This window comes from Poecilia formosa, unplaced genomic scaffold (genome assembly GCF_000485575.1).
Source record: "Poecilia formosa unplaced genomic scaffold, Poecilia_formosa-5.1.2 Scaffold246, whole genome shotgun sequence".
NCBI lineage: Eukaryota > Metazoa > Chordata > Actinopteri > Cyprinodontiformes > Poeciliidae > Poecilia > Poecilia formosa.
The window spans coordinates 496,345-523,373 of NW_006800185.1; the positions used below are offsets into that span (position 1 = coordinate 496,345).

At 38.5% G+C, this 27,029-nt stretch overlaps 1 protein-coding gene and 1 long non-coding RNA gene across 4 annotated transcripts; one reads left to right on the plus strand and one right to left on the minus strand.

Annotated features, from left to right (window-relative positions):
- Window positions 1-456: 456 nt before the first annotated feature.
- LOC103150264 (lipoma HMGIC fusion partner-like 3 protein) lies at window positions 457-26,031 on the minus strand. Its single transcript, XM_007569803.2, has 4 exons — window positions 24,732-26,031; window positions 5,184-5,420; window positions 2,854-2,881; window positions 457-1,677 (listed from the first exon to the last, which is right to left on the minus strand). Exons 1-3 carry the CDS (start codon window positions 25,156-25,158, stop codon window positions 2,865-2,867), a joined length of 681 nt encoding a protein of 226 aa, XP_007569865.1. The 5' UTR covers window positions 25,159-26,031; the 3' UTR covers window positions 457-1,677; window positions 2,854-2,864.
- On the plus strand, window positions 10,350-22,272 carry LOC103150263 (uncharacterized). 3 transcript variants are annotated; one of them, XR_001664442.1, is made up of 4 exons: window positions 10,350-10,817; window positions 11,090-11,137; window positions 14,126-14,338; window positions 21,922-22,272. It is a non-coding gene; the product is annotated as an uncharacterized LOC103150263 (long non-coding RNA). The 3 variants fall into 3 exon arrangements; XR_477543.2 differs by lacking the exon at window positions 21,922-22,272 and having other exon boundaries at window positions 14,126-14,475; XR_001664441.1 differs by lacking the exons at window positions 11,090-11,137; window positions 21,922-22,272 and having other exon boundaries at window positions 14,126-14,475.
- Window positions 26,032-27,029: the final 998 nt, after the last annotated feature.

The window sequence follows — 27,029 nt, forward strand, 5'->3', positions numbered from 1 at the left end:
AAGTATTCACACACAAACACAAATATGTTTTCTACATTTTTTAGAGTTGGGTTAAGGTTGTGTATTTTATTTTCATATATATGCAGCTCTGGAAAGAATTAAGAGATCACTTCAAAATGACCAGTTTCTCTGATTTAACTTTTTATAGTTATATGTCTGAGTAAAACGAACATATTGTTCTTTTATTCTATGAACTACTGACAACGTGTCTCTGAAATCCCAAGCAAAAATTTAGTATTTATTAGCAGAAAATGAGAAATGGTCAAAAATAACGAAAAAGATGCAGAGCTTTCAGACTCAGGAAGAGTTCAGGAATCAATATTTGGTGGGATAATCATGAGGCTTTCACTCAGAGTGCTGGGCTCTTAGTTTTTTCCAAATCTGTATATCTTTAGCACTTGTTGATTTAATCTAACCCTCCTTTCTGTTAAGACAGGCATAAAACACAGCAGAGACTTACAGTGAAAACCTTTATTAAGTGTTTGCAGTCTTAAAGGAATCTCTTTAGTTGCTCTAATGTACTGATTTATCAATATCTACAGAATATTTATTTACACAATAACATATGCATGAGTGAGGCTGGGACAGGCTTCAAAAGTTCAAATCGACTTGAGTTCAGATGTCAGCCGCGCCTGTCGCTCCACCGCATTACCCTGTACGTCCCAACGAAACAAACAGAGCCAGGCCGTTAAAGAAAGACCCACCTAGAGACAAAGACAGATATAAGATACACAAGAGGACGGCTAACTGCGTGTGAGGTTGGCAAACTATTACACTCATAACACACTGACAGCGATGCTGTGTGTACGTGCATGCTCTCATCAAACACACACATACAGTCAAACTCGTTCAGCAGCTAGAAGTCCTGCAGCTGGCAGTTCAGATAGCCGCCATCACAGTGTAGATACACTAACAACAAAATATTAACGCCCCTCTCAAACATGAGCACTGTGCAAAGTTGGGTAGTAAATAGGGTGTAGAACAGGTTCAGTTAAAATCCTTATAGATCATTTTTAAATATTCTCTGTACACACTTTGTAATTCTAGTTGTCTGTCGTATGATAATATCACTACAAAACAGTTTTCAATATCTTTTTCAGGGAAATGAAGTAGCATATGAGAGAGAGAGTAAAGTAAAACCTTAACTTTGTTTAACCTAAACACTACAGATTAATCCGATATAATTGTGTTTTTTTTTTCTTCTTCTTCTTTTCACAAATAAAACATAATACTCATTCTGACGGTGACACACACATTTTGGTGTTAACATAGGTTAATACTTGTAATTACATTTGTGTACAGACTGGTGTGAGAGTTGGAACATGTGTGGTTATGCAGAAAGAGCTTCAATGTCTCAGGTACTTGGATAAAGGATATTCCAAATGCAAATGCTGTTCCTCTCCACAGAATAACAGTCTCTGCCCTTGCCATGGTCTGTGCATTGGTGTGCAAGGGTTAGGTCCTTAGATGATGAACGGTGCCCTGGGCTCCGTCTAAGTGCTGGAAACCATGAAGGGGAGCAGGGTGGATGAACGTCAAAGGTAGGTTACAGTGGTGAACAGGAAGGCTGTCTAGTTCCATTGTTTTCCAATTCACCGTTGCCTCTGTCTACTTTCCTGAAAAAGGTTGTTGAACGACTGGTACTGAAGAGGAACGGACAGTCGGAACGAAGCGAACCTGCAGGAAAAAAAGAGAAAGATGTGTGTTGACTCAACAGTAGCTCTGTTTCCATTGACCAAATAATTACAAAAATTACAATTTTGAAAATAAATGTGCTTGACGGAAATATGGCAATTAAAAAAAAATTTAGTTTTTTTTTGTGTATTTTGCAAACTTAACTGGTAACACTTTTTCTCATTTTGCGTCACACAGGTCATGTGATCAACAACTGGATGTTACTACTGGCAGAGAATACAAAGAAGATGACAGGAAGTACAAGGATGCTGACGCTTATTTTAATTACATTTCACTGCAAAAACACAAAATCTTATTTTTAGTCTAATTCCTAGTGCAAATATTGTGTTACACTTTAAATAAGTCCAAACTCATTTATAAGTATCTCTTCAGCAGGATGCTCCATTGGCAGATAAATTTACTTATAATAAGACAATTTCCCGATGTTAGAAGTGAAATAATCTTCCTAAGGAACAAATACTTTTTCCACCAATATCAAGGAATTATTTACTTAAAATAAGCTCCTATATGCTGCTGATAAGTTACCTTTAAGTCAGTTTTGTCTTAATTCAAGCTCAATAAGATATTTACACTAGAAACTAGATATAAAAAAAATTGGGGGAAGTTTAAAGCAGAAATAGGTTATAAACAAAATTCCAAGTTGAACATCTCTCTGCACAAATGCAAATTTTCACTGTTCAGAGTAACAACAGCCAGCAGCACGATGATGAGTTGCAGCTGCAATTAAGATCCAATCAAGAATTTGGGTCAAGAACGTGTGAAAAACATCAACCCACTGAGCTGAATACAAATACAAAGCACATTAAAGAGTTTTATTTTTAATGGGTCCTTTCCATGAACTACATAAAATGTATGTAGTTTGTGTTTGTACTGTTAAAAATGTGAAAAGTGTTGCAAGGTCTATATAATTCACTGTCAGAAATGCACAAATCTGTCTGTCATAAAGTAAGACACTAAATATCTGGGTTTTTAGAAAAGTGCAGGGGAACTAAAATGTATTATTATTATTGTAGCTCAGAATTTTGTGCCACATATGAATGAGAATTAAATGGATGTTGTTGTAAATCTTGCTTTCATTGAACTAAAAAACTATTTTAGATGCTCAATAGACCATTTATATGGATGTAAATAATTTTAATATGTTCTCCTTAAACTTACCTAAACATCAATTAGGCGTTTCCTCCTTCTGTGAAAAAGCAGAAAAAAAGAGAAAATTAGAGCAACACAAATACTGTCTCCCATTAATAAAATAATAAAATAATTTATAAATATATTTTCACCCTTTGGTTTGTACCATAAAGTACCTATTTTTCATTTAATTTAACCAAATCTGATGATTTTTTTTCTTCAAAATCGCAGAATTTTCGCATTTTCCCATTCAAATGCTTGGAAGCGAAGCGGTGAGGCAGCAGCGAGCTGAGCCTCACCTGGGACTGCGCAACCTCTCGCTAACTGCACTGGTTGCCATTCTATGAGAGCAAGTTCATCCTGCCTGTACGTCGCCAATAAAATGGTTAAAAACATTTAATGTATGAACTGATTTTCCATAATTTAGCTTATGTATTTAATATACTGTGTTTTTATTGTCACTAACTGTGTGTAACGTGTTTCATGTGCTGAGGAGCGATCAGAAACGGCAGAGAACAGACTCCAGGGGAGGCAGGCAGTTCTCTTGCCTCATCGCTGGGGGCGCTCATGATCCCAGATATTGTGACTCCACAACCGCAGAGTAAGAGACAGTAACAGCGAGCTAGCCATACAGTAGCTGTGCTGATACGGAGAGCGAGAAAGACATGGTTTTGAGTTGTACTTTAACGGTTTCTCCCTTTGCTGTTAAGCACAGCACGAAATTAATAATGTCTACATGTCTAAGTTTGATTGAAATAACGGAATTATTCTGCGGCGGCGGCTATGGATGGCATGTAAAGGAGTAGCCTTTTTGCCCTCCAGCATTGTACGCATGCGCAAAATTTCCTTATGTAAACAATAGCATGCAAGGGGTCTAGATTTGTAAATCCGATTATAATTAAATCGGTACCTCACCAGCTATGAACGTCATCGCACGTCACTGCTCCCAATTAACAAGAGTTTAGTTCTGGTTCACACGAATATTTACTATACATATTTAATATTTAACCTGGGATCAGATGGTTCCTTTCCAATGTAGAAAAACCCAAACTATTCTTCCCAAACTCATACTAAGCAATTAAACTATTAGTGATTTCCCTGCATTTAGTCACACTGATAGTCGTTCAGCAAATTCAAAGAGAAAATTCACTTATTATGACTATTAATTTGACCAAAGTTGGCTTGTGTGCTTCCTGTAATTACATTTACATGCTACTTTTAAGCTTTTCTAAATTAAGCTGTACTTTTTTAGTATTGCTTCGTGGCCCATAAAAACAAAAGAAGCGCCATATATTTTATGGTTTAGCTCTAATTGCTAATGTTATGGCCACTCTTGTATCACAAAATTTCCAGAAAACAAAAATGCCAGAGTAGTCCCTCAGGAGGTGGTTTTCGACTCACTCAAAACAATAAAAAGCACTCGCGGAGACTTTTCCTGTTTCCAAAAGAGTTTCTTTTACTTATAAAAATAGCAAAAAATTATCTCCGAGTTGACTTCAAATAAAACGTTAATTTGCAGTACAAAAACCATTTCACTCCTCACTCCTTCACCAAACCATCAGATCAGCCCCAGCAGCTGCTTCTGCTTGTTAATCACTGCCGGAGGCTGACTGACGAGGAGGAGGGTCTAAGCAAAACAGATAAATAAATAAATACATAAATAAATGTACAACAATAGATCTACCATTCGCATGGCTTTAAATCTGTGGAAATTAATAATTTAGTAAAAAATAAATTAATCTATTTCTTAATAGGCTCCAACAGCTAAACTCCTTCATGTTTTATTGCTTCTTTAATTGGTGTCTACTTTCTATTTTCAGTCTGGTGAAAACCACTTGGGTTTTCATAAATCAAAAGACTAAACTTAAAGCAAATCTTAATGCATGAATTGAAATATTCCTGCTTCCTCTGAGTATAAACTATAAAACATTTAGTCGTGTCTACTATCTTCTACTCTTTAAGTCAAATAAATGTATCCAGTTTTAGGTTTTGAACCTAAATGTGAGTTAGTGAAAGATAAACTTACAGCAGTAAGTTGTGTTAACTTGTTATTAATTTAGTCAAACCTCCAAGAGTTGAATAAACTGAGTTCTTAGGTTTGCACTTAAAAAACTGAAAGAAGCCGCCCTTTGTTACCCTGATTATTCACTTTCGGTCCTGAGATGTGCTTTAAGTGCAGGCGGTAAACTTAGCTCTAAATCTGCTTGCAGCATTTAATCTGAACACAGTTTGAAGATCAGTTCTCCTTCTTAGATTTTGTCTTCAACAACAGAAGCCAAACGTTTTCCTAACACTAGATTTGATATTCCTAAAAGAGATAAAGCATCAAATTTCATCAGATCAGTCGTTCATATTCGTACCCTTGCTCTCAGCCAGCAGCTCTTCTGTCATGAGTCCGTCCTGCCGGTTCCCCAGGACAAAGGCCAGGAAGGAGAGGATGAGCGCGTCCAGGATGCCCATGATTGCCAAGATGTAGGCCCAGCGCACTGAACAAGCTCCCAGGCTGTATTTGTCCGTCTGCTCTCCGCACATCCGTCGCACTTCATCGCTATCCCAGCCATCAGGATAGATCATACAACCCAGCACCAGACAGACACCTAACAGAAAGAAGACAGAGCGAATACAGAAGTTAGAGCTGCAGTATGTAACCTTTAAAAATATCTTTCTACAAAATTATTGAAACCAGCAGCCCCTGCAGCTGTATAGCTGTGCGTACCTTGAGAGTTTTCTATAAGTAAAAAAGAAGTTACTGGATTTTTTTTATTGTCTAACCCTTTTTACTATTAACAAAATGTAGTAAATTCTGTGGAGGTGGTCACATGTCTGTCTTAACGTAAATGGTCAGTTCACTTTTGTTTATTTCGCAGCTTGGCGCTAAAACAAATAAGCTGAGTTTGAATCCTCTCATAGCTCAAAGAGGAGTTGTGTGATCCCTGCTTGAACTTTTTACCGTGTGCGGTTCTGTGTCACCGGTTTATGAGCTTTTTTTTTGTGATTTCACAAACTGAGGAGCTGACGGATCACCCAGTTGGCCGACCGTGACATCTGCTGCGCTCATCCTGAGCATGCGCTAAGACTGTGGGTTAATCAGTTAAATAGTAGAAATTAAGCAAACGTTGTTGCTCCACATTCTCCTCCTCTGGACGTCTGATACACCACCTGAACCAGGGAACCTCAACCTCTAGAGTCTAGACCATGGATCACACAGGTAGGCTTTGCTTTCCTGTCTTTATTATTTAGTATATTTTGTAAAAAAAAAACAACATAAAAACAAAACAAAAAAAAACCCCAAAGTGGATTAGGTTAGTTTAGATTAGATTAGATTAGTTTTTGTGGACCATGTGCTTTATGTGCATATGGCCTGTGTGGTGATTTTCTTTGCGACATGCACATGATGCGTGTGATGTCTTGGGGATGAGATTGTGCAGTGATAATATTAGTTCCCTCCTATAATATCCTGCAGGTGCCTCTGGTTGAAACTGTCACTACGTTGAGACAGTCTGATATGACACAGATAATTTGTGAAAAGAAAATTAAGCTCCTCTGTGTCTCTCAAAGCCAACTGGAAACACCCAATCAAAGCCAGAAGGCGGGGCTTAGTGGTGTCAATCACAATCTTGTGGCTGTGCTCATTCCAACCCCTTTTCTCTCTGCTGAGCTGCAGCTTCTTCCTGATGTGGTGAATGCTAGACCAGCTAGCATGGACACCAATGAAGGCGGATAAACCATTTTCCTGGAACAGTAAATTGTTTCTCCGCCTTTAACACAGCAGTGAATAGTTCAAGTTCAAGGTCAAGTTTATTTTATAGCACATTTCAGCAACAAGGCAGTTCAAAGAGCTTTGCATCATAAAAACACAAAAATACAAAGTCATGAAACACGTATTCAACAACATTTTGTCTAGTGGCATTATTACATATCAAAATATTTAATACTGTGACATTTATTATGTTTTAAAAGCAGCTCTAGGCAGCTGGGTTTTGAGTCTGGATTTAAAGGAAGTCAGTGTTTCAGCTGTTTGGCAGTTTTCAGGAAGTTTGTTCCAGATTTGTAGGATGATTGACAACGCTACGTCCCCCCTCCTGGCTCTGATTGTTGTTTTTTTTCCATCAGCAGTGGGGCATTTCTTCAGACAGCAAGGTCTTTTCACAGATCAAAAAACAACATTTTTTGACATCCTGCATCTTTAAATTTCAGTGTAATAATTGATTTTATGGCTAATATCCAGAGAAGAAGGACTAACTGAGGTGTTGTGGAAATTGTCTTCTGGTGTAATCTCCTTGCAGCCTCTCCTTTGCTTGCATGGTGTTGCAATTATCCTGCTGATTTTCATCCCGGCCTTTTGCCAGTCAGGCGGAAAAGCAGACAGTCAACACCAAAATAGAGCTGAGGAGAGTCATGGAGCGAGTGACGGTGTCTGAAACCCATGAAAGCGTGGATTTTGTTGCATTAGGTCGAATTTGTAACCTGGACCACGTCTCTTGAAATCATACAGCTTTTAGCTTTCTCTGAAGTGTAAAGACTCTCAAATGTTCATTTAAAATGAGTTTTCTTTCTGAGGTGAAGCTGCAACAGCAGAAATTCAAGAGCCTGCGCTGGTCTCTGTTAGTTTTGGCCCGAAGGGTAAAATTCCTCTCATCTTTAATTTGAATGCGGTTCTCCTTTGAGGCGATGCTGCTGTACATGTACACTCAGGAGCTGAGTGTACATTTATCCTGAGTGCAGTCTACATAAATAATAAAATCATCTATTTTTTATCTCCCTAAACACTTTTTAGCGTTTCATCTCTTGATGATGTGTTTGTTGTAGTTTGCCACCTGCCACACAAACTTAAAAGGGAATATTCATATATTTCTCACAAATCCTTCGAAGCACAGAGACACTGCAGTTTGTTAGTTATTCTGCAGCCCCAATACTCCTGACCTACATCAATTATTAAGAGATATATCCGTGTGAGAAAGTGAGCAGTGCAGGAATTATAGAGCCGTATCTTTGCTCCAGATTATGCAGCATACCTTAGAAACAGTGGGAATCGTCTGTTGTAGACGTTACTTCCTTATCCCTCCGGTTTTTGTTGTCATTACTAATTCATACTGACATGGAAATGCAAAGAGCAAAAACTACTCAACCAGCAAACCACTGAAAACTCAGACGCCACAGAGGACGAACTCTTAGGAATGAATAACTGTACTCTACTCACATGACAACCTTGTATCTTTTAGCAGATAGCATAGCTTGGGGTGAATGCTAGGCTAGTTAGCATGGCCACTGATGATAAACGGTTTAATATTTATTTTGTGCACTTCTCCAAATTGTGTTTAATAATTAATTCTGGGAATAAAGACCCCAAAAAACACATTTTGTTTCTGGTTTGATTTTAATTTCACCAGCTCACACCTGATGTCTTTTCAAGCTAGTTCAAACCTCTTCCCTCTTACGCAACAAAACATTGGTGTCAAACTCTGGGTTGCCGCAGCCACATTAGTGCTGCTCTACAAGTTCAGCTTTTATGAATGAACGGAGTTCACTTGGCTTGTAGCAGGCAGCAGCGCCAGATTACACAACAAACCCATTTCACACAGGGGAGACTTAAACGTGGCCCTGACAGGCAGCGATACGGCCTCACAAGCACCTGAGTCACTCATCTCCACCAGAGCGTAAGATGTTGTAGGATCACTGTCTGTCAAACGCGCCTCAGGATTCGGCTTCAAAGCGAACGTCACTGCGGCCGACGCGTGCGTTTAAATCCAAAAGAGGACTGCTGTTTCTGAAGCAGGCTCTCTTCTTTCTTCTTCTGGTTACACACACTGAAATGCACTGAACTGCTGTTTACATAACAATCTATCAGTTTTGTTGAGCATTTGGTTTCATTGCTTTGTGATTGAGGGACAGTGGGAGGAAATGAAGAAGATGAGAGGAAAGTCTGCTTCTGTGCTCTCTCATGCTTTCTTTTTCTAGATCCTTCTATGTGTCCCCCCAACACATTCTGCAATACCATCATGAATATTACATGGAGGCTCAGGTGGAGTGAGTAGAGCTACAGAGCTGTGAAGCAGGTGAGAGATTGTTACAGAAAATTTTCTTTTTAGCCCTATTTAATTTCATTTTTGATGGAACTGATGATACTGTTTACCATTTATTTACTGATTAATCTGCTGTGTTTTTGTATTTCTGTAAACAGAAATAATGTTTAGATGTTTCCGCAGCTGTGATAGCAGAAGAGACCTGAAGATGTCTTGGGTAAAATGCTTAACCTGGCAGTTGTCTTAAAGGACTGACGTGAGGAATATAGCAGAGAAAGCTGTTTTAGCCTCATCGTAGGTTACAGCCCTTTGGCTGTTTATGTTCCTCTTTCTGTTTCCATTATCTTGCTTGAACTAAAAACATCACATCTTTCTGCAGCACGTTGGCTTCGCTACTCATCTGTTTTGTTAGACATGCCAAACATTAAACCTAAACGCTGTACTGTGTTGAATCCAGCCACACTGCAGAGCCACATGACACTTGAATTCACTCTGAAGCACCTTGACAGAAAACCATCAGCCCTAGGGACATTTTGAAAACATTTTATGGGAGCAGGCATGCGTATCAATGTCATGACCGACTTTCATACCAATAGAGCAATTTTTGCAGCCATGAGAGCGATTTCAAAATTACTTTGGGGTAAAAAATTCACTCCGTTTCTCACTCTACGTTTCGGCAGTTGGAAATTTTGCTCGTTTTTCGCTTTACATCGCCATCGTAACTCTGATCCCCAATAAAAATAATAGCTCGGATACCATGATCGAGCCGCACGTTTTGATACCTTTTTTGTGGGTGGGCACGCAGCCGTGCGAGCCGCATTAAAGGTGACAGAAGAATAATAAAGAAAGAAATAAAGAGACATTCTATTGGGTGTAGAACAATAAGTGCCTGCCATGCATTACGTAGGGAAGAGGCAGTCACTGCTCCTCCCTACATAATGCTAATGGCATGCCCCAATAACAGGAAGAGAACATGTTTTGGTGACACCGTGTACCAGGAATGCACTAATCCTCAATCACTCAACACAAAAAAGGTAGACCCAGTTCACGAGATGAAGTCTTGCATAACAAAACATTTCCTTTTCCTTTATTTTATTTAACCAGGTAAACCCCATTGAGATCGGATCTCACTTCCAAGAGGGACCTGGACAGAAATCTGCAAAACACAGCCACCTGATTACAAAATAAAATTAATTAATGCATATGCACAAGAATAAAACAGTATAAAATAATTTAAAAACAGTGACACTATTTCACTAAATACATCAGAGCTTTAGCCTACCCAATTGAATTTACTATATTCACATTACTAGAACTTTCCTACAGTTTATAATTTTACAGCCTAAAACTTGTAAATGTATTTTATTCATGTTTTAGAGTTACACAACAAAGAGCAGTGCAAAACTGGGAAGAGAAAGGAAAATGGTTCACTTTTAACTTTTTATTTTTTTATTAAAAATGTAAATGTCAAATGTTTGGTATGCATTTGCATCTAGCCTCCTTTTCTCCAAGATCCCTGAAATACAAAATTTGGGCACCCAGTTCGCTTCAGATTTCATATAATAGGCCAGTTTGAATCAAAGTCCCAAATTATGTGATAATCTGTGCGTGTCCAGAGAGTATATAACGTTTAACCTGTCATCTGCTGACGTAAACTTATCGGTTTTTCCATTAAATCTTAGGCTCACCGCTATTGGCTGAGCGCATGGCTCCCTGCTCTGTGATTGGTTTCTTATTCAGCTGCTCCTTTCTGATTGGCTGAGGACATGGAGGGGAAAACGTCCGACAGAGTGGAATCGAAAAACGCAGCAGTCTGAGACTTTTAAATGTTTACAACAATGAAAATGACGAGAAAACAAGCTACTTTTTAAATAAACCAAATGCGCCTGAAGTCACAGAAGCAGCTTAGAAGAACTTGCCATTTTGACAGCCGAAACCATCGACAATGAGATTGATATCATCGTTACCCTGGTAAGTAGAAGTGGCTAGCAATACAAAATAGCTGAAGCTAGCTCAGTCAGCAACCGATTGTCATCGCTCAGTTAAGGTATTTTCAGTAACATTTAATTTAATTTAACAGAGACAAATGCTCACCACATACAGTATTAAATGCTGAACTGCAGATTAATCTCTTCTCAGAAACAGCAGCACACCTGACAGAAAGCAGCTGTCAGTCAGAGCTAAAATAAGCTAGCAACTGACTGCATAATCCTGCTCTTTACCTTTACCCCTCCCATTCTCAGGAGAGATGGGGCAGATCGGGCAGGGAGAGTGAGGAGACTGATTATGAGGTAGGACGAGCCAGAGAGTGTGTGTTATGTGTGTGTTGGATACAGTTTGTGAGGATTTGGTCTGAGCCATCGTTCAGTCCTGTGTGCAGACACCATCCTAACACCATACTAACGTCATCGCCGCCTTATGCTGGAGCCTCTTGGCAGACCTGCTCTCCATCGCTCCATTTCTTCTTTTCTTCAGCCAGAGACTCATTTTACCAAAATGGACCAGGAGAGGCACAGGAAGTCATTTCTGCCTGGAGCCATTAGACTTAACACTAATGTTTTAACTCAGGAAGAGTTCAGAAATCAATATTTGGTGGAATAACCACAAGGTTTTTAATTGGGTTCAGAGCAGTGGGCTCTTATTTTTTTTTTTCCAGAGCTGTATTTATTTTATAAACTTTATTTCTTATGGTTATATTTATATTATTAATATTTAACTCCTTAGATGGAGTAGCTTGTCAACGAATAAGTTATTTCCCTTTGGGGATGGATAAAGTATATTCTATTCTATTCCCACACACACCTGCCTTGTTGAGTCTTTTCCATTTCCTGGGAACAGTGGGATGAAGCAGTTGGAGAAAAAAAGAAGTAAAATGAAAAAAAAGCTTGCTGGCACACTGGCAGCTTATATAAGGCAGGGCAGCTGAGGTACGCAGCGCGCTGCAGGCAAGTCTGACGGCGCACCAGCAGATGGCACAGGATGACGTGATGACTCTGGATTTGTCACAAACACAATTCCTCATTTTCCAGAAGAGGCCAATAAATCCCAGAGTCACACATCCTCCGGTGGTCTCTACGGGTGCGTGGATCCCCGGTGACCTCCACAGCAGCAGCAAAATTGGATTTGTGTGTCTGGTTTGCCAACACAAACCACAAACATCCCTGTAATCTGTTTTGCTGTAACGCCGTCAATGCAGCTGCGTGTCTGATTGTGGCTCGTTACGGACGGAGCTGCGTGTTGGACGGAAATAAACACTTTGTCAGCCTTTTCTTTCATCGGTCACACATCCAGAGCGAGAATGGGAATCACAGTTTTACCAAACACATCTATTATTATTATTATTATTATTGTGATTCTCTTTGTTTTCTCCTTGTATTTAAAAAGCTGTGACCAACAAGATTTAGTGTGGAGTCTTTCTCAACAGGGCTGTGTAATAAACCCACATTAGACACTGAAAAAACACAAAATCTGAAGTATCTTTGGTCTTGTTTCTAGTGCAAACATGTTTACATATTTAATATTTATTTAACTTCCTTTGGGATCAATAAAGTATTTTAGAACTTGAATAAGATAAAACTAATTCACAAAAAACATTTTGGCATATGAGCTTGTTCTTAGTAAATGAATATTATTTACTTTTGTTATAATTAAAATAATCTGCAGATAATTCCTAATATTTAGCAATACATTTATTATTATTATTATTATAATATTTAGCAATATTAGGAATTATTTTCTTACAACAAGCTTGTATATTTTGATGAAAAGTTATTTGTAAGTTAGTTTTGTCAGAAACTAGACTAAATACTGGGTGGGTTTGTGTTTTTGCAGTGTGCTAGAGGAATTTACGAGAGTAAAACAAAAAAATGTTTTTAAATAAAAGGTAAGAAAACCTCCCAAACTAGTCTTGGTCCCATGTGTTATTATAATCGCCCCTCTTGTTAAATTATGATTTTCCAATTTTTTCATTTCAGTTTCATTAGCGACACACAGACCTGATTACGAAGAATCTATAAATCAATGGAACAGAACCTGTCTGACAACATGAAGTAGGCTACAAGATCTCAACAACAATCAAAAAACAAATTCAAAAACGGATGAGGAACGAGTCGTTGACATTTCTCACAACGTGCTACAAAATCAAAAGATAAAATTCAGTCATTTCATTATTTACAAATAAAAATAAAGTGGGGATTCTTGTCGGTGGTCGACCCAACAAATGTCTTCCAAGCACTTTGACAGCTCATCCAAAGCTGTTACGCTCATTGTTCATGATTAAATATTAATACTGAGGAAAAATGGCGCCAATGACAAAAAATAGCAGAGCTGACCAAAAAAGAGCACTTTGCCAAAAAACAATTAGTTTATCCAGAAAAGAACGTCATGCTGACAGTAAACACGGCGGTTCTGTGCTCGTTTAACACCTCGGCCTCTTGCTGTTACTAACAAACCATAAATTCTGCAGAAAATCCTGAATAAAAACGTCCGACCTTAAGCTGAAGTTCATTCGGGTTATAAAGCGGGAAAATATTCCAAGGCACACCGATGCGTCCACTTCCAAATGTGACAAGAGTTAAAATAGAAAAGAAGGTTTTGGCATGGCCTAGTCAAATCAAGTGTGATGCACTGACATTAAACAAGTGGCTTAAATACCCTCTAGCTGGGCTTATTTTTTGTTTTCTTTTTACAAAAGGACATGATGGTTTAAAAAGTTTCCCCCCTCCTTCGATGAATGTATTTTTTCTTTTAGGACTGACTTGGGATAAACTAAGGTTGTTTGTAAAATATTAAAATGTGTTTGATGGTCTGAAACATTTGAGTTTGAAAAAAAAAAAAAGTGAAATCTCTGGTGGGCGGATGTCTTTTCAAAGCACCTTTGGGCTTTTCTCACCATGATGGACAGAATTTGAAATGTTTTCTAAACTCCCACAGTGGCAGCTTTGAGGCTGTGATGAGGTCGTTTCAGGGGAAAATCGGAGCAAACATCCTGCTGGTTGCGTTGAGCGTTTATCCCAGTGGGGTTTCGTATGAATATCCAAACGAGTGTTTGCCTCAGTTTCATAATCAGTCTGAAAATCCTGCAGGATTTATATTAATATCATGTATTTTAAGAGTCCTGCCTTGTCACAACAGAAGGTAGGGGAGTCAAATAAGTGTAAAAAATAAAACAATATTCATTGCTTTAATTAAAACAGCCTAAAAATTAGGCTTGTGATTTGGGTGACCCATCAGCCCTGTAGAGATTTGTGTCATCTTTTCATCTGCATGTCTGTTTCCAGAGAAAGCTCCAGGCGGAGGGAGGCATGCAGGCGCGGTGTGACGGCTCAGCTGGGCGCCTGACGTGACTCACACCGCTGGATGCAGGAGCCTCAGGCTGAGCGCCACGTCCTGGCAGAGCCGGGGGGCCGTGCAGCGGTTCTCTCCTGCTGTGACTCGCCCTGTGCACAGAGCGAGTCTCTACGAGTTTCTGTCTCCATGCAGCAGGCGCAGAGGTCAGTGAGCGGCCGGCGGACAGGCCAAACCCTCTGCAGCAAATCCTGTTCGGTGAGGGCTGCTGTAGCTACACAAAGGAGGAGTGGATTTCTGCAAAAATTTCAAAAGAAATAAAATAAAATCTGACCTCCAAAAGTCAAACATTTGCTGGAAAATAAAAAGAGAGATTTTGAGATTAAACTCAGAAAATTTCCAGAAAAAAAAAACATGGGAAAACCTTATAGATTTTTATATTAATCTCAGAAATTTTCGAGAAAAATACAAGGAAATTTCTGGGCTCCAAACGTCAAACGTTTGGGAGGAAAAAACTGAGAAATTTTTATATTATTCTCAGAAAATTTCAAGAAAAAAAGTGGAAGTTTCTGACCTTTCAAAGTCAAAAATCTGCTAGAAAAAAAACAATCAGAAAAATTTAGCTTAATCTCAGACATTTTTTAGAAAAAAAAAACTAGGAATGTTTCAGAAGTTGAGAAATTTCTGACTTTCTGAAAAAAATTTGTTTTGACTTTTTTTTATTTGCAAATGTTTGACTTCTACAGCTCAGAATTGTCATTGTTTTTTCTAGAAAATAAAAAAAAATTCTCGCTAATTTTTGAATTCCAGAGCTCTAAAAATGTCCCAATTTTTTCTACAATATTTCTGAAATTAGTCTCCAAATTTCTTAGTTTTTGGCAGGTATTTACTCCCTCCTTTTCCTGTATCTGCCATAGTTTCCCATCGCAGGTCACCGGTTTTGATGTATACTGCGATGTGAATTGGGCAGAAAGTATCTGTTAAGTAAAACACGGTCAGTAATTTAACATGCAGCTTGAGATCAATGTAAACTGTATTTTATTTCATTTTCATAGTCTTTTTTTCATTTAATGCCCCTCAGATTTTAGTAATCACAAACAAATGATGTAGAAACTCAACAAACCTGGACAGGAATATTCTCCTCTCACTACAGATCCTTTGAAACACAGTTTATTAGTTAAAGTGAGTAGATGCCCATAAAATATTGCTAATAACAATCTCACATAAAATTCTGTTTTCACCACCAAACAAGATTTTCTTTTTCTGCTCCTGAAATGGATTCAACGCTGAAGCTTTCCTGACTCAAACTTCCCCTCCAGTTTTTCCGTTCTGTGAGCTTTACAGGCAAACGATGAGACAGATTACATCCATCGTTCTCACAGTTAAGTCCCTCTTTACACTCAATAATTAAGACTTCTCAGAGGCTGCAGTGATGACCGGATACGCTGAGAGATGGCCTGAGACGGAGACAATAATATGCCCTAATCACTTGTAGATAAATGGGGCAATTAAGAGTGTATTATGCATGCAGTGAGAATAAATGAGGTGTGAAAATGTGTCGTAAAGTTGCACAAGCCTTATGAGGGGGACAGCGAACAAAGAAACGTCTCCATGATGAGAGCTTTGAGAAGAGATACTGTAATAGCAATGAGAGACAATTAGCTAGAAAATGTGTCAAACTTTCGGCGAGTAGGGACTGAATATGTTTGAAGACAGCTGGACACCAATTTAAGACGGTTCTTAAAATGAAATTAACGTGAAAGTGTCAAAAAGGCAGCTGAAAGTAGAGCAAGAGAAACTTTTAAAAGTGACTCTGACAGTCTCCCCTGGAAGAAGAAGAGCGTGTTTTTGAGATGAGCTGTCTCCAGTCCAAGTCTATTTCTGCTCCAGCGACTGGCAAACACTTGATGGTTTGCTGGAGGGAAGCAGGAAGCTTCCAGGCATCCTTTTATATTCCACTCAATAAAAACTTCTCTGCCCAACAAGCACATCATGCCTGGAACTTACCTTTTAACTCAATTCACAGGCTTTATTTCATCAAATCTTCTCTGTTCTCCTCAAAAAACAGGTGGAAGTTTTGCACATTATGCTCCCATAGAAGTGTGTTGCTTTTTTCAGTGTTACCCTGAAGGCAGCAGGAAGTGCTCTGATTCAATATGGCGCAGCGTCGCGGCCCAAAGCGACTCAAAGAAAGTCTAACAAAGGACAGTACTGCAATAGAACGATACTTTGTTTCTGTCACTGCAAAAACACAAAAATCTAGAACAAAATTGTGTATTTTGGAGTTTCTAGAAATTTTCTGTTTTCTTTTTTTTCATGCAGATTTTTTACTTTTGGAGCTCAGAAACGTCCTTTTTCTTCTCCTGAAATGGATTCAACATTGATGCTAGTCTGACTCAAACTTCTCAGAAATTTTCTAGAAAAAACAAGGAAATTTCTGGGCTCACAAAGTCAAAAATTTGACAGAAAAAAAAACTCAGAAATTTTTATATTAACCCCAGAAAATTTAAAGAAAAATACATGGAAATTTCTGAACTCCAGAAGTCGAAAATTTGCTAAAAGCTTCATGAATTTTGAGACCAATCTCAGAAACTTTCTAGAAAAAACAAGGAAATTTCTGGGCTCCAGAAGTCAAAAATTTGAGAGAAAAAACTCAGAAATGTTTAGATTAATCTGAGCTGGTAGTCGGACTCAAACTTCCCCTTCAGTTTCTTCGTTCTGTGAGCTTGGCAGTTAAACGACGAGGGTGTAGATCGACACTGATTACATTCATCTTTCTCAGTTAAATCCGTCTTTACACTCAATAATTAAGACTTCTCAGACGATACGCTGAAACATGTAATGCAAGGCTGTCGATGTGCTACTAATTGATCAAATTCGTCCTTTAAGGTGACAAAATCTCTGCATAGGTGCAGCTGAAGCCGACATGGCGGGTTCAGGTTAAAGCAGAGTTGCAGGGGGCACAGTGGGGGAGGGGTTCGCTGTAAAACCGCAACGAGTGAAGCAGGAGAGAGTCGGGTTGGAGCAAAGCGCTTATGTAACGGCTCCAGATGCAGCTGAACCTCCACAGAGGATAAAAACCGCCGAGGCGCGCGGCGATCAAAGAGACCTTTGAGTTCTCGCTGATAATAGACGCTGGAGCAGCGATGCTGAACCCAGCTGCATTCTGGGCCAAATCTAAAGTCGAAAATGCTCTTAAAGGGCCGGTTGTGCCACAATGTAGTAATAAAACCCATTAAATTGCTTTAAAAAAAATCAGCATTCAAAAAGTGTTTCTTAAAATAAAATAATATTAAACATCTTTTCTCACTGATCAGTCCATCCAGCATTTGGTGGTTTTTCTGTAATGAAAAATCACAGGTTTTGTGGTGCTAATTTTGAAATATTTGTAAGGAATTTGTACAATATTTACACTAATCTCTGATGTTAAATGTGACTTTTTATTAATCGTCGTTTCACAGATATAACTTGAGGTGACGTAAGGCTGAGGCAGCAGTCACTGGAGTCAGTGTTTTTGACCAATTTTGAGAAAAAAATATCAATAAAATCAGAAAAAATGTGGGGATCTGTTGATTTTGTGTAAATTTTGCGTGAACTTGTGAAAAACTAGAAGGACTTATTGATGTACTTTGGAGTCTAGAGGGCCACATAAAGAGCTACGGCGGGCCAGATTTGGCCCCTGAGCCTCCAGTTTGACACACTGTCAGGTTAGGGCCATGCAGTTTTATTTTACCACTGAAATATAAACTAACATTAAAATGCAAGATATCCACACAGAAACTGTAAATATCAGTTCAAACGTCATGCTTGGAGCTGGAAAACATTTTAAAGCTTTTTTAAAACTTTCAGAAGCAAAATGGCTTCATAATTCATAATCAGATTTAAATATGAATTCCTGTAGCTGTTAGTTTATTTACATGCTTCAGATACTAACACTTTTAATCCAGTTCGTAGTAAACATGACCACAAACATGCAGATTTTGGTAGTAAACATTCAGCTTCTGTGCACCATGAATCTGGAACAAACCTCTGGAAAAGTGCAAAACAGCCGAAACACCGAGTTCCTCTAAATCAAGACTAAAGTCCCACCTGCTTACAGTCGCTTTGGAACCGTAATAAGTAAAACATTAGCCAACATTTTGATGTGAAACGGCTGAAAATGAAATGGTTTAATTGACTGCATGATTTTGTATTTTTGTTTTTATTTAAACTGCCTGTTGCTGAAATAACTTTGATTGATTAAACTTGGCTAAATAAAACAGGAGTTTTTATCCTGGCCTTGTTGCTGAGAATAAACACAGAAAAATGGAAAAAAATGCAAAGAAAATCTGCAGGTGTTATATTTATAAAATGATTAAAAATGCTCTTTTTCTACAGAAATTAGACTTCTTTGCTGTCTTAAAATATGTTTTATTTCCAGTTATGCAGGTAAAAAGAAAACCCTGAGAAACTGTTGAATTTAAAAAGAATAAAAGAATTACATTTTATGGTGCTGTGCCTGTAAGTTTTGGTTTTGAATCCCACAGAAATATATTTCTTTTTGGTGGGTTTTCTTTTTGTTTTCTTCGGTCAAACAGTTTGTTTTTGTTTCAGTTGATTAAATCAGAATAACACTTTGTCCTCACTGCTAAAACAGAAAATCTTACCAAATATTTCTGACTGGTTTCTAGGGTGAAGTACATTTGAATTAAAACAAAAAATAACTTAGAAATAACTTTTCATCAAGATAACATATTCATTTTAAGTTAAAAACTGCTTAATACTGAAGAAAAATGCTAGCTCCTTCGGCAGATTATTTCACTTATAACATGGGAAAATGTTTTGTTTATAATTGAGATAATATGCCAGTAGAACTAGTACATTTTTAAATTAATAGTAAGGAATTATTTACTGAAAACAAGCTCTTATCCTGATGAAAAGTTACTTGTAGGTTAGTTTTGTTTTATTTGAAATTTGCTCTAGAAAAAAAGACAATTAGACATTTTGTATTTAGTATTTTTCCAGTGCTCCACTTCTTTTTAAATGCCTTCTTCTATGGAGGTCATCGTTGTGCAGTGGATGATAGATAACGGTTGTCCTGGTGACGGAGCCTTTCATCAGAGCTGTTGTGCTTCAGTTTAACAGTTTCTCTATTTAAAATGTGAGACGAATAACCAAACCCTGGTTGTAACGACGACTGAGGAGCCATGAAGGACAAATGACGGCTCTGCAAGGATCACTTCATCACAAAAAACCTTGAATATGAACATCTACAGAGTCAGGTTGTTCCATCAAAGCAGCGTCAGACTTTGCATTTCAATAAAAAAAAAAAAGTCCTGTTTAATTTCTACACAGTTGTGGCGTTTTCTTCAAAGATGCCTGCAACCTGATGAATAAACCGACCTCTCTGTAAGTCGGACCTTCGTGTTTATCACCTGCATCTTAAGAGCAAAAGAGGAAATCCCAGAGGATCAGCTCCCTGTTGCCTCAGTAATCTGCTCCAAACAGAACCGCCTCATCTCTGTAAAACTGAAGCGGCTCAGACACGTTAAAGCCGTTTTCAGAGAAAACCTCTCAACAGAGCTGATGACGCTAACAAGGTGGCAGGAAAGGAGAGATGAAGTGTACACTGTAAAACACTCGAAGGTGGTTCAACTTGAAAATGAAAGTCAAGCAAAGAAGAAACTCTGACACCCCCAAATAAAATCTTACGTCATTAGAAGTCACTTCATTTCTAAAATGCCAGTCAGGAGCAGAGCTGTTTAAAGCAGTTAGGTTATGGTTGCATGAGGAAACAGTGATGCATGGATGAGAAAGAAGTTTTAATTTGTAAATTAAGAACATATGTAGGTAATGGAGCAGAAATGGAGCTTTAATTGTTACTGAAAAAATACAAAATCTCACATGAAGTTTGTTTCATGCAGATCAGGCTACAATCAAAGCAACCAGGCAGAAAGTGCCTCCCATACAAAATCTTACTACAAAGGAAAACCTCATACTTTATTTATACTGGAGTAAGACTTTAAAAGCCCCGCAGCGGCCGCTGTGTACACGTATGAAACGTAGTGGTGATTAAAAATGGCCTCAAAATATTCTTTATCTGGTCTGCAGGTTTCAAAATGACTTCGGTTCAAAGATGGGAGAAAAGATGAACACACACTGCACAGATTTAAGAACAGAAAACAAGAGGTGAAAAGAGATGAGGTGAAAAGATGGAAGGACTGAGAGAAAAGTCTTAGTTTGCTCAGCTCAGCAGAAAATGCACACCGTCACATCTCCATGCCATGAACCTGCAGACGCTCAGAATTAGCTCTAAAAGACGAATCTGGCTCCATCCAGGGCATTATGGATGCATCATAGATCTGTGCACTCAGCTGCAGCTGTCATGTAGACGGTGTGAGACTTCTAACAAGTCCTGGACGCTGGCCACTTTATTAAATATTCAGCAAAACACTCTTCCAAGGAAAAGGAAGGAAATATGTGCCAGTTCTGCAATTGCAACTGCAATTCTTAGCACGTTTGACATCAGGTAAAAAACCACTGCATCAATGATAACTTGATAAATATTCAAACCCTTTTTATTTTTGAAATTTTGTCACATTAGAGTGACAAAATTACAGCTTTAGTGTGTTTTAAGTCTCTATACAGCTACAGTTAGCGCTGCTAGTCTTCATCTTTTCTCATCTCAGTATTAACTCTTTTTTCTTCTTGGCAAAATAACTAACCACCACAGAATGATACTGCCACTACTATGATTTACTATGAGTGCGATTTGTTTAAGGGTGTTTAAGGGATTTGTTTCAAGATGTTAGCTTCAAAGCTAACATCTCACATATCCTTAAACACATCATACTCACAGTAAACAAAGCCAGTGTTAGCTCTAAAGCTAACAGTAGCTTTAAAGCTAATTTAAAGCTTAACACTAATGTAAAATGATACATTAGTGATGTTTTACATTACAGTTTAAAGTTAAAAATAGCTTTAAAGTGTTAGCTTTAAAATTAGCGTTAGCTTTACAGCTTAACCCCAGCTAATACTGGGGTTAAGCTGCAAAGCCAGTGTTAGCTGGTGTTAGTAGTGTTAGCTTTAGAGCTAGCACTAGCTTTAAACCTAGTGTTTAAAGCTAGTGCTAGCTTAACTTTAAACTTTGTCCTGAATTTTATTTAGACGTGTTGGAGTAAATAAAAGTGCTAATCCCACTTTTCAGATTTTCATTCGTTAAGAAAATTGAGAACCAAATGTCCGTTATATTCTGGCTCTATGCAACAAAATCACAACAAAATGCAGTTTGTAGTTAAAATATGGATGCATCTAATTAACAAATTCCTGGTTAAAACATCTCAACATTTCCATGTACTGCCAGAATATAAAAACGATGCATCGTCTTCTCTCACGTCTAACGGTATATAATATAAAATGATAAATTTGCAAACCTTTTTAAAATCATTTGGTTTTAAATAACCTTGTTAGTTGTTAGCATGCTAGCTCAAAGCTGCAGCATCAATCCCTCTGCATGTGCGTCTGTGGAGTGACCCGTGATGATGCTCGCAGGAGCAGAAGGAAAGATTGATGCCATGTAGCAGAGAGCAGTGCCCTGAATACTGACTGTGTCATTAATGTCCTCCAAGCCTTCCAGCAGCAGCAGCAGCAGCAGAAAACAAGCGGAGGCTGACCCTCTGTCACTTTTTATTTCATATCCATTCAGAGCCACGAGCTTTGACGTACACTGCGCTCCAAAAATCCTTCAAGGTGACAAACTGTGAAAGGACACAAAAACAAATTCGTCTTTCCTTTGCGCTCTTCTTGGCAGGCTGACGTGCCGTTTATCACCGTCACGCTGATGGTGTGTGGATGTTGATGAGCCACCTGTCCTCCCTGTGGGCCACTCAGGAAAGGTGTGAGTTTAAACATCAGCTAAGTGATAATGTTTGACAGCGCTAATAAGCCAGGCCTCCCTGTGTCAGACTGCCATGACCAGCACCTCTTCTCTTAGCTTTCTCTCTCATGTCCTTGCAGTGAAACCAGCAGTGGCCTCATTAGAGAAGCTTATTGCCTTAATTCAGCCCAACACAACAACTCAAGATGGAGCTGTTACAAAATAACTGCACTGTAAAACATTTACAGCTGGTTTAACCTGAAAATCAAAGTCCACCTGCTGCCTGGAAAATGCAGTTTAAGTCACAAGAAAATTGTTTTGGTTTAAACTCAGAAATTAAAGTTCATGAAGTTGATTTAATAACAAAAGACAAGTTGTCTAAAACATTGTTTTTTAACTTAATTATTCTTGAATTGTGAGTTTTAGCTAAAAATCTGCCCTCACCTGGTCAAAGAGCCACATTTTTCTATTATTTTACTCACAATATCAAGTTAAAATAAATACTTATTTTACATTAAAATAATTTAAATTCTTGTTTGAGCAAAATTTCTGATCTGATGATGAATTTTATTAAACATCCCAATGAATTCAGCTCAGAAACATTTAGTGAGATCAGGACATTATCCTCAAGCTTTGCTGACTGAGAATTGCATTAAAATGAACATTTGCCTTAATAAAACACCAGAGTCAGATCAACGTAACGCACTTCCACCTCAGGAGACAGAAACATGCCGCTAAGCATTCTGGGAAATAGTTCCCACTCCTGTCTTTCTCTTCTTTCAGTTTTTTAAGTGCAAACCTAAAAACTCAAAGCTTTGCTGCTGTTACTGCTGAGAGGACTTATGCTTGGCAAAGCCTGGACTCTTCAGATGAAATGATGACTTTCACCCACAGTCACAACAAACGACAAAATGCTGCAGCTCAACCGTCGACCTTTACTCGGATTTGTTCTTAAAACCACAAAAAGAAATTACACATTTGATTGCATGAACTCAGAAGGAAATCTGGTCATTGTAACATTGGCTCAGACTGGGTTAGATGCATCCTGTGTGTTATGTAAGCAACTCAAAATGGGACAATGATGCAGTTTTAGTTGTATTCATAGAGCTAAATGGGTATTTAGTAGAAAGTTTGCAACATAAGCAGGAGATTATTCTGTGATAAAGTCCTTCTGTAGTGAAACTCTGAGGTCCAAACAATATTTAGTATTTATGCCGAGTATAAATTATACTCAAATTATGCAGCGTATAGTTACTTGGTGTGTAATTTAGTGTATAAATTAAACTGAACCAAGTGATGTCCACCTGCTTTTATTTAGGAATATCAAAATAAAGTTGTTTTTGTTTTTTTCTTTTCAAAAACTAAAATGTTTTGGACACAATTCATGATCTACTGTTGAAAATTGGCGTCTAAAAAAAGAACAGCGGAGTCAGAAACTAACTCAGATACAGAGCAAGACGTCTAAAACATTTCAACACCACAGACCGAACTACCGCGATTCAATTATTCATCTGCTTTTCAATCACTTTTAATGTAAATCAGTGTATTTTATTTGTCATACATAATTGTTTAAACAATTATATTTTCTTAGTGTAAGCATTGATCAGAGTTATATTAAGAATATTGTCCAATATAAAGATTTATTTTTGAATTTTAAGGCTTTGATGGATCAAATTTATATGAAAATCATTTATCCAACCAGACATTTTCTTTTCCTCCCTGCTTAATTCCTGCAGGGCTTCTGGCACTTATTTCCATCAGTTAATGAGCAAAACATGAGAACAACACTAGTAACTAAAGAAATGAAGCTGAAATGCATGTTTTCTTATCTGGAGGAGGAAGCTGGAGAAAACATGCAAACTCTATAAAAATGGACTTTGAACAGGATTTGAATCCTGGACCTTTGTGCTGCGAGGCAACAATAGTCACAACTGCATCCCTGCAGCGCAACAAGGTATAAAACAATCAAATACGTAAAAATACAGACATACTCTTCAGATGAAAACACAATGAACCATAAGAAAGAAAAGGTCAATAATATGCAACAAGTTCTCAGAGATGGAAAAAGGGAGGATTTCTTAGTTTTGATTAATTTAATGAGCAGGAAGTGAAAAAATCTGAAATAAATTCATAATTAGACTGATCAGAACTGATTAAGAGAAAATCAGCCAATTCCGCTCTACAACTACATTTTAAGACAATATTTTACTCATTTCCAATTGTTGTACTCCAATAATAGGTTAATATGATCAGCTTATAGATAAATAAATGCGTATTTCATGAGGGTTTAAAATAGGGGTGAACGGATTATTTATCAGCGCAGATTTACTTAATTTGGGGAAATTAAAGGTTACATGTGAAGTCAGTTTTATCCAATAAAATTTTCTACCTCAGCAAAGGCCTAAAACTCGGTTATATTCTGATGATCAGAAATCGACTTTTGGCTGAAACATCGGTCCACCATATTTGCAGTTAACTGTTGCCAACTCAGCAACTTTTGTGTGTGTGTGTGTGTGTGTGTGTGTGTGTGTGTGTGTGTGTGTGTGCTATTTTAGCCACATTTCAGACAAAAAAATCGGCTAAAACCGGAACCGGCTTTTTAGAGGTCGGTCAGAAAACTCCAATTGGTGCACCCGTAGTTAAAAGACTTTCTCAAAACCAATCAAAAATAATAAAAACAGACCGACTGAGCCTTAAACCAGTTTGATTTTTAATTTAAAGCACGGTGAGGTTTGCGGACCTACCTGATGCTGCTTGCATCCAGCCGCAGATTTTGTACACGGTGGAGGTGCTGAGGAGGAAGAAGAGGCTGAAGCAGCCGATGCAGGTGACCACCAACATCATGGACATTCCAATGAAGAAGGAGGCGGCCTTGAACGCACTGGAGGGGATGGCGGAGAACTCGGTGAAGCTGCCCTGGCAGTCCAGGTCCCGGGAGTGTCCGTCCCCGACGCAATAGTGAAACAGGCCGAAGTAGCCAGCCTGCGGGGTGTCCACGCCATCCCCGATCCAATAGGGCTGCGAGAAGATGGTCACGTTAACGATGCCGAACAGGATCGTGAAAATGGCCCACAGGAGTCCGATGACACGCGAGTTGCGGACGTAATTGGTCTGGTACAGTTTCGCGGCTTCTGCAGACGGTAGCATTGATGCGGCAGATCCAGGTATCATCTTATGCAGAGCCGAAAATGAAATGCGGGCTGCGATCCGTCCGTGCACCAAGGAGGGGATCGGACATTGATGTCGAAAGACGCTTTTCTCCGGGCTTCCTCCTCTTACAGAATCATAGTTAAAACAACACGCCGGATCGGACGATCTGTGCCTGTGCAGCTGCAACACATCTGTCAGACGGGATCAGGCTCATGACGTCGCATCCCCCCCTCCAAAAAAACAACACACACAAAAAAAATAAAAATCAGGCAGTGGTCAAAGTGAGGAGAGCTCGAATCCTGGATGAGACTCTGACAACTCAAACCGACTCGCTCGCTCGCAGCTCATCGCTGCCGCATTTCGGTGCCCTTGGAAAAATCCAACGCAGAAAGACGCGTTTTCACATCAACCTCAGCTGCAGGCAACACCTAAAAATCAGCAGCTTGTTGGGAGGAAATGTCTCCAAACGGGACCGCGTTCACGCAAGCTCACGCATCAAATCATCCCACCGCGAATTACGCATTCAGATATCACGCCTGCCTCTCTCTCTTTCTCTGGTCGTGAAGCGTAAATATATTCTTCACAGCAGCATCGCTGGGCTCCCGGTGATGCTGCGAGTCACAGAGGGAGGGGCGCGCGCGCAGACGGTGGACGCGCGCGCGTGCGGTGACACACACCTTCTGGAGATCGCTGCGTCAACATCCAGCGAACTGACGACACATCGGTGCCAAACGCATCAGCACATGCGCGTCTGCGTCCGTTTCAGCTGGATGACAATCCCCCAGCAGCCGTAATGCCGGGGCAGCACGAGGTTATGCAACAGTTCATGAAACTGGCAACTGCCTGCGAAACATGCAAAGATTAAATCCTCAGATTTGGTTTTCGTTCCCTGCTAAATGCTAGACGAAAATAAAAATAAATAAAATTAAATGCTCATACTCTGAACGTTTTTCTCATTTATTTTCTCATGGGATTTTATGCAGGAGATCCCAGACTACAATAGACACGTTTCTCAGATGTTCAATGTGGCTCGTCACCCAGGGCGCCACGCATCCTGGGGCAGCAGGAGCACTTCTGAACTACAGCTCTGGAAAAACTAAGAGCCCACTGCACTGAATCCCACTGAAAACCTGCTGGTTATTCCACCAGACACGGATTTCTGAGTTAAAATATTAGTATTTTTGTTTCTAAATGAATATAAACTTGTTTTCTTTGCATTATTTGAGGTCTGAAAGCTCTGCATCTTTTTCTTTATTTTGACCATTTTTCATTTTCTGCAAATAAATACTAAATTTTTGCTTGGGATTTCAGAGACATGTTGTCAGTAGTTCATAGAATAAAAGAGCAATGTTCATTTTACTCAAATATGTATTTATACAGAGTAAAATCAGAGAAACTGATCATTTTAGGTGGCCTCCTTTTTTTCCAGAGCTGCATTTAGTTCATGCTGAACTGATATTCTTTAGCTACGATGGAGTATTAGGGTCAAGCTAAGAAAATAAAAATAAATGAAAGTGTGAGAATAAAGTCATAAGAGTGTAAGTTGAAATAATACGAGAATTAAGCTATAATATTACAACTTTGTTCTCATAATATTATGACTTATTTTCATATTTTGACATTATTCTTGTAATTTTATGATTTTATTCTCGTAATTTTAATTCATTTTTAATTTAGTATGGCCCTTTGTTTTTATTTTTACTATCCTGAATCTTATTTTCACCAAAAAAAGAAATGAATAAATAAACAGGTGATCCAACTTAAAGTAATTTCATTTTCATTCATTTATTTCAAACCAGTTTTTAAAAACAAGTAATCAGTAGGACAAGAGAAAACAAAACCAAGAACAAAATTATTAACTTACCACTACTTTTCTGTCTTAAAATGAGCAG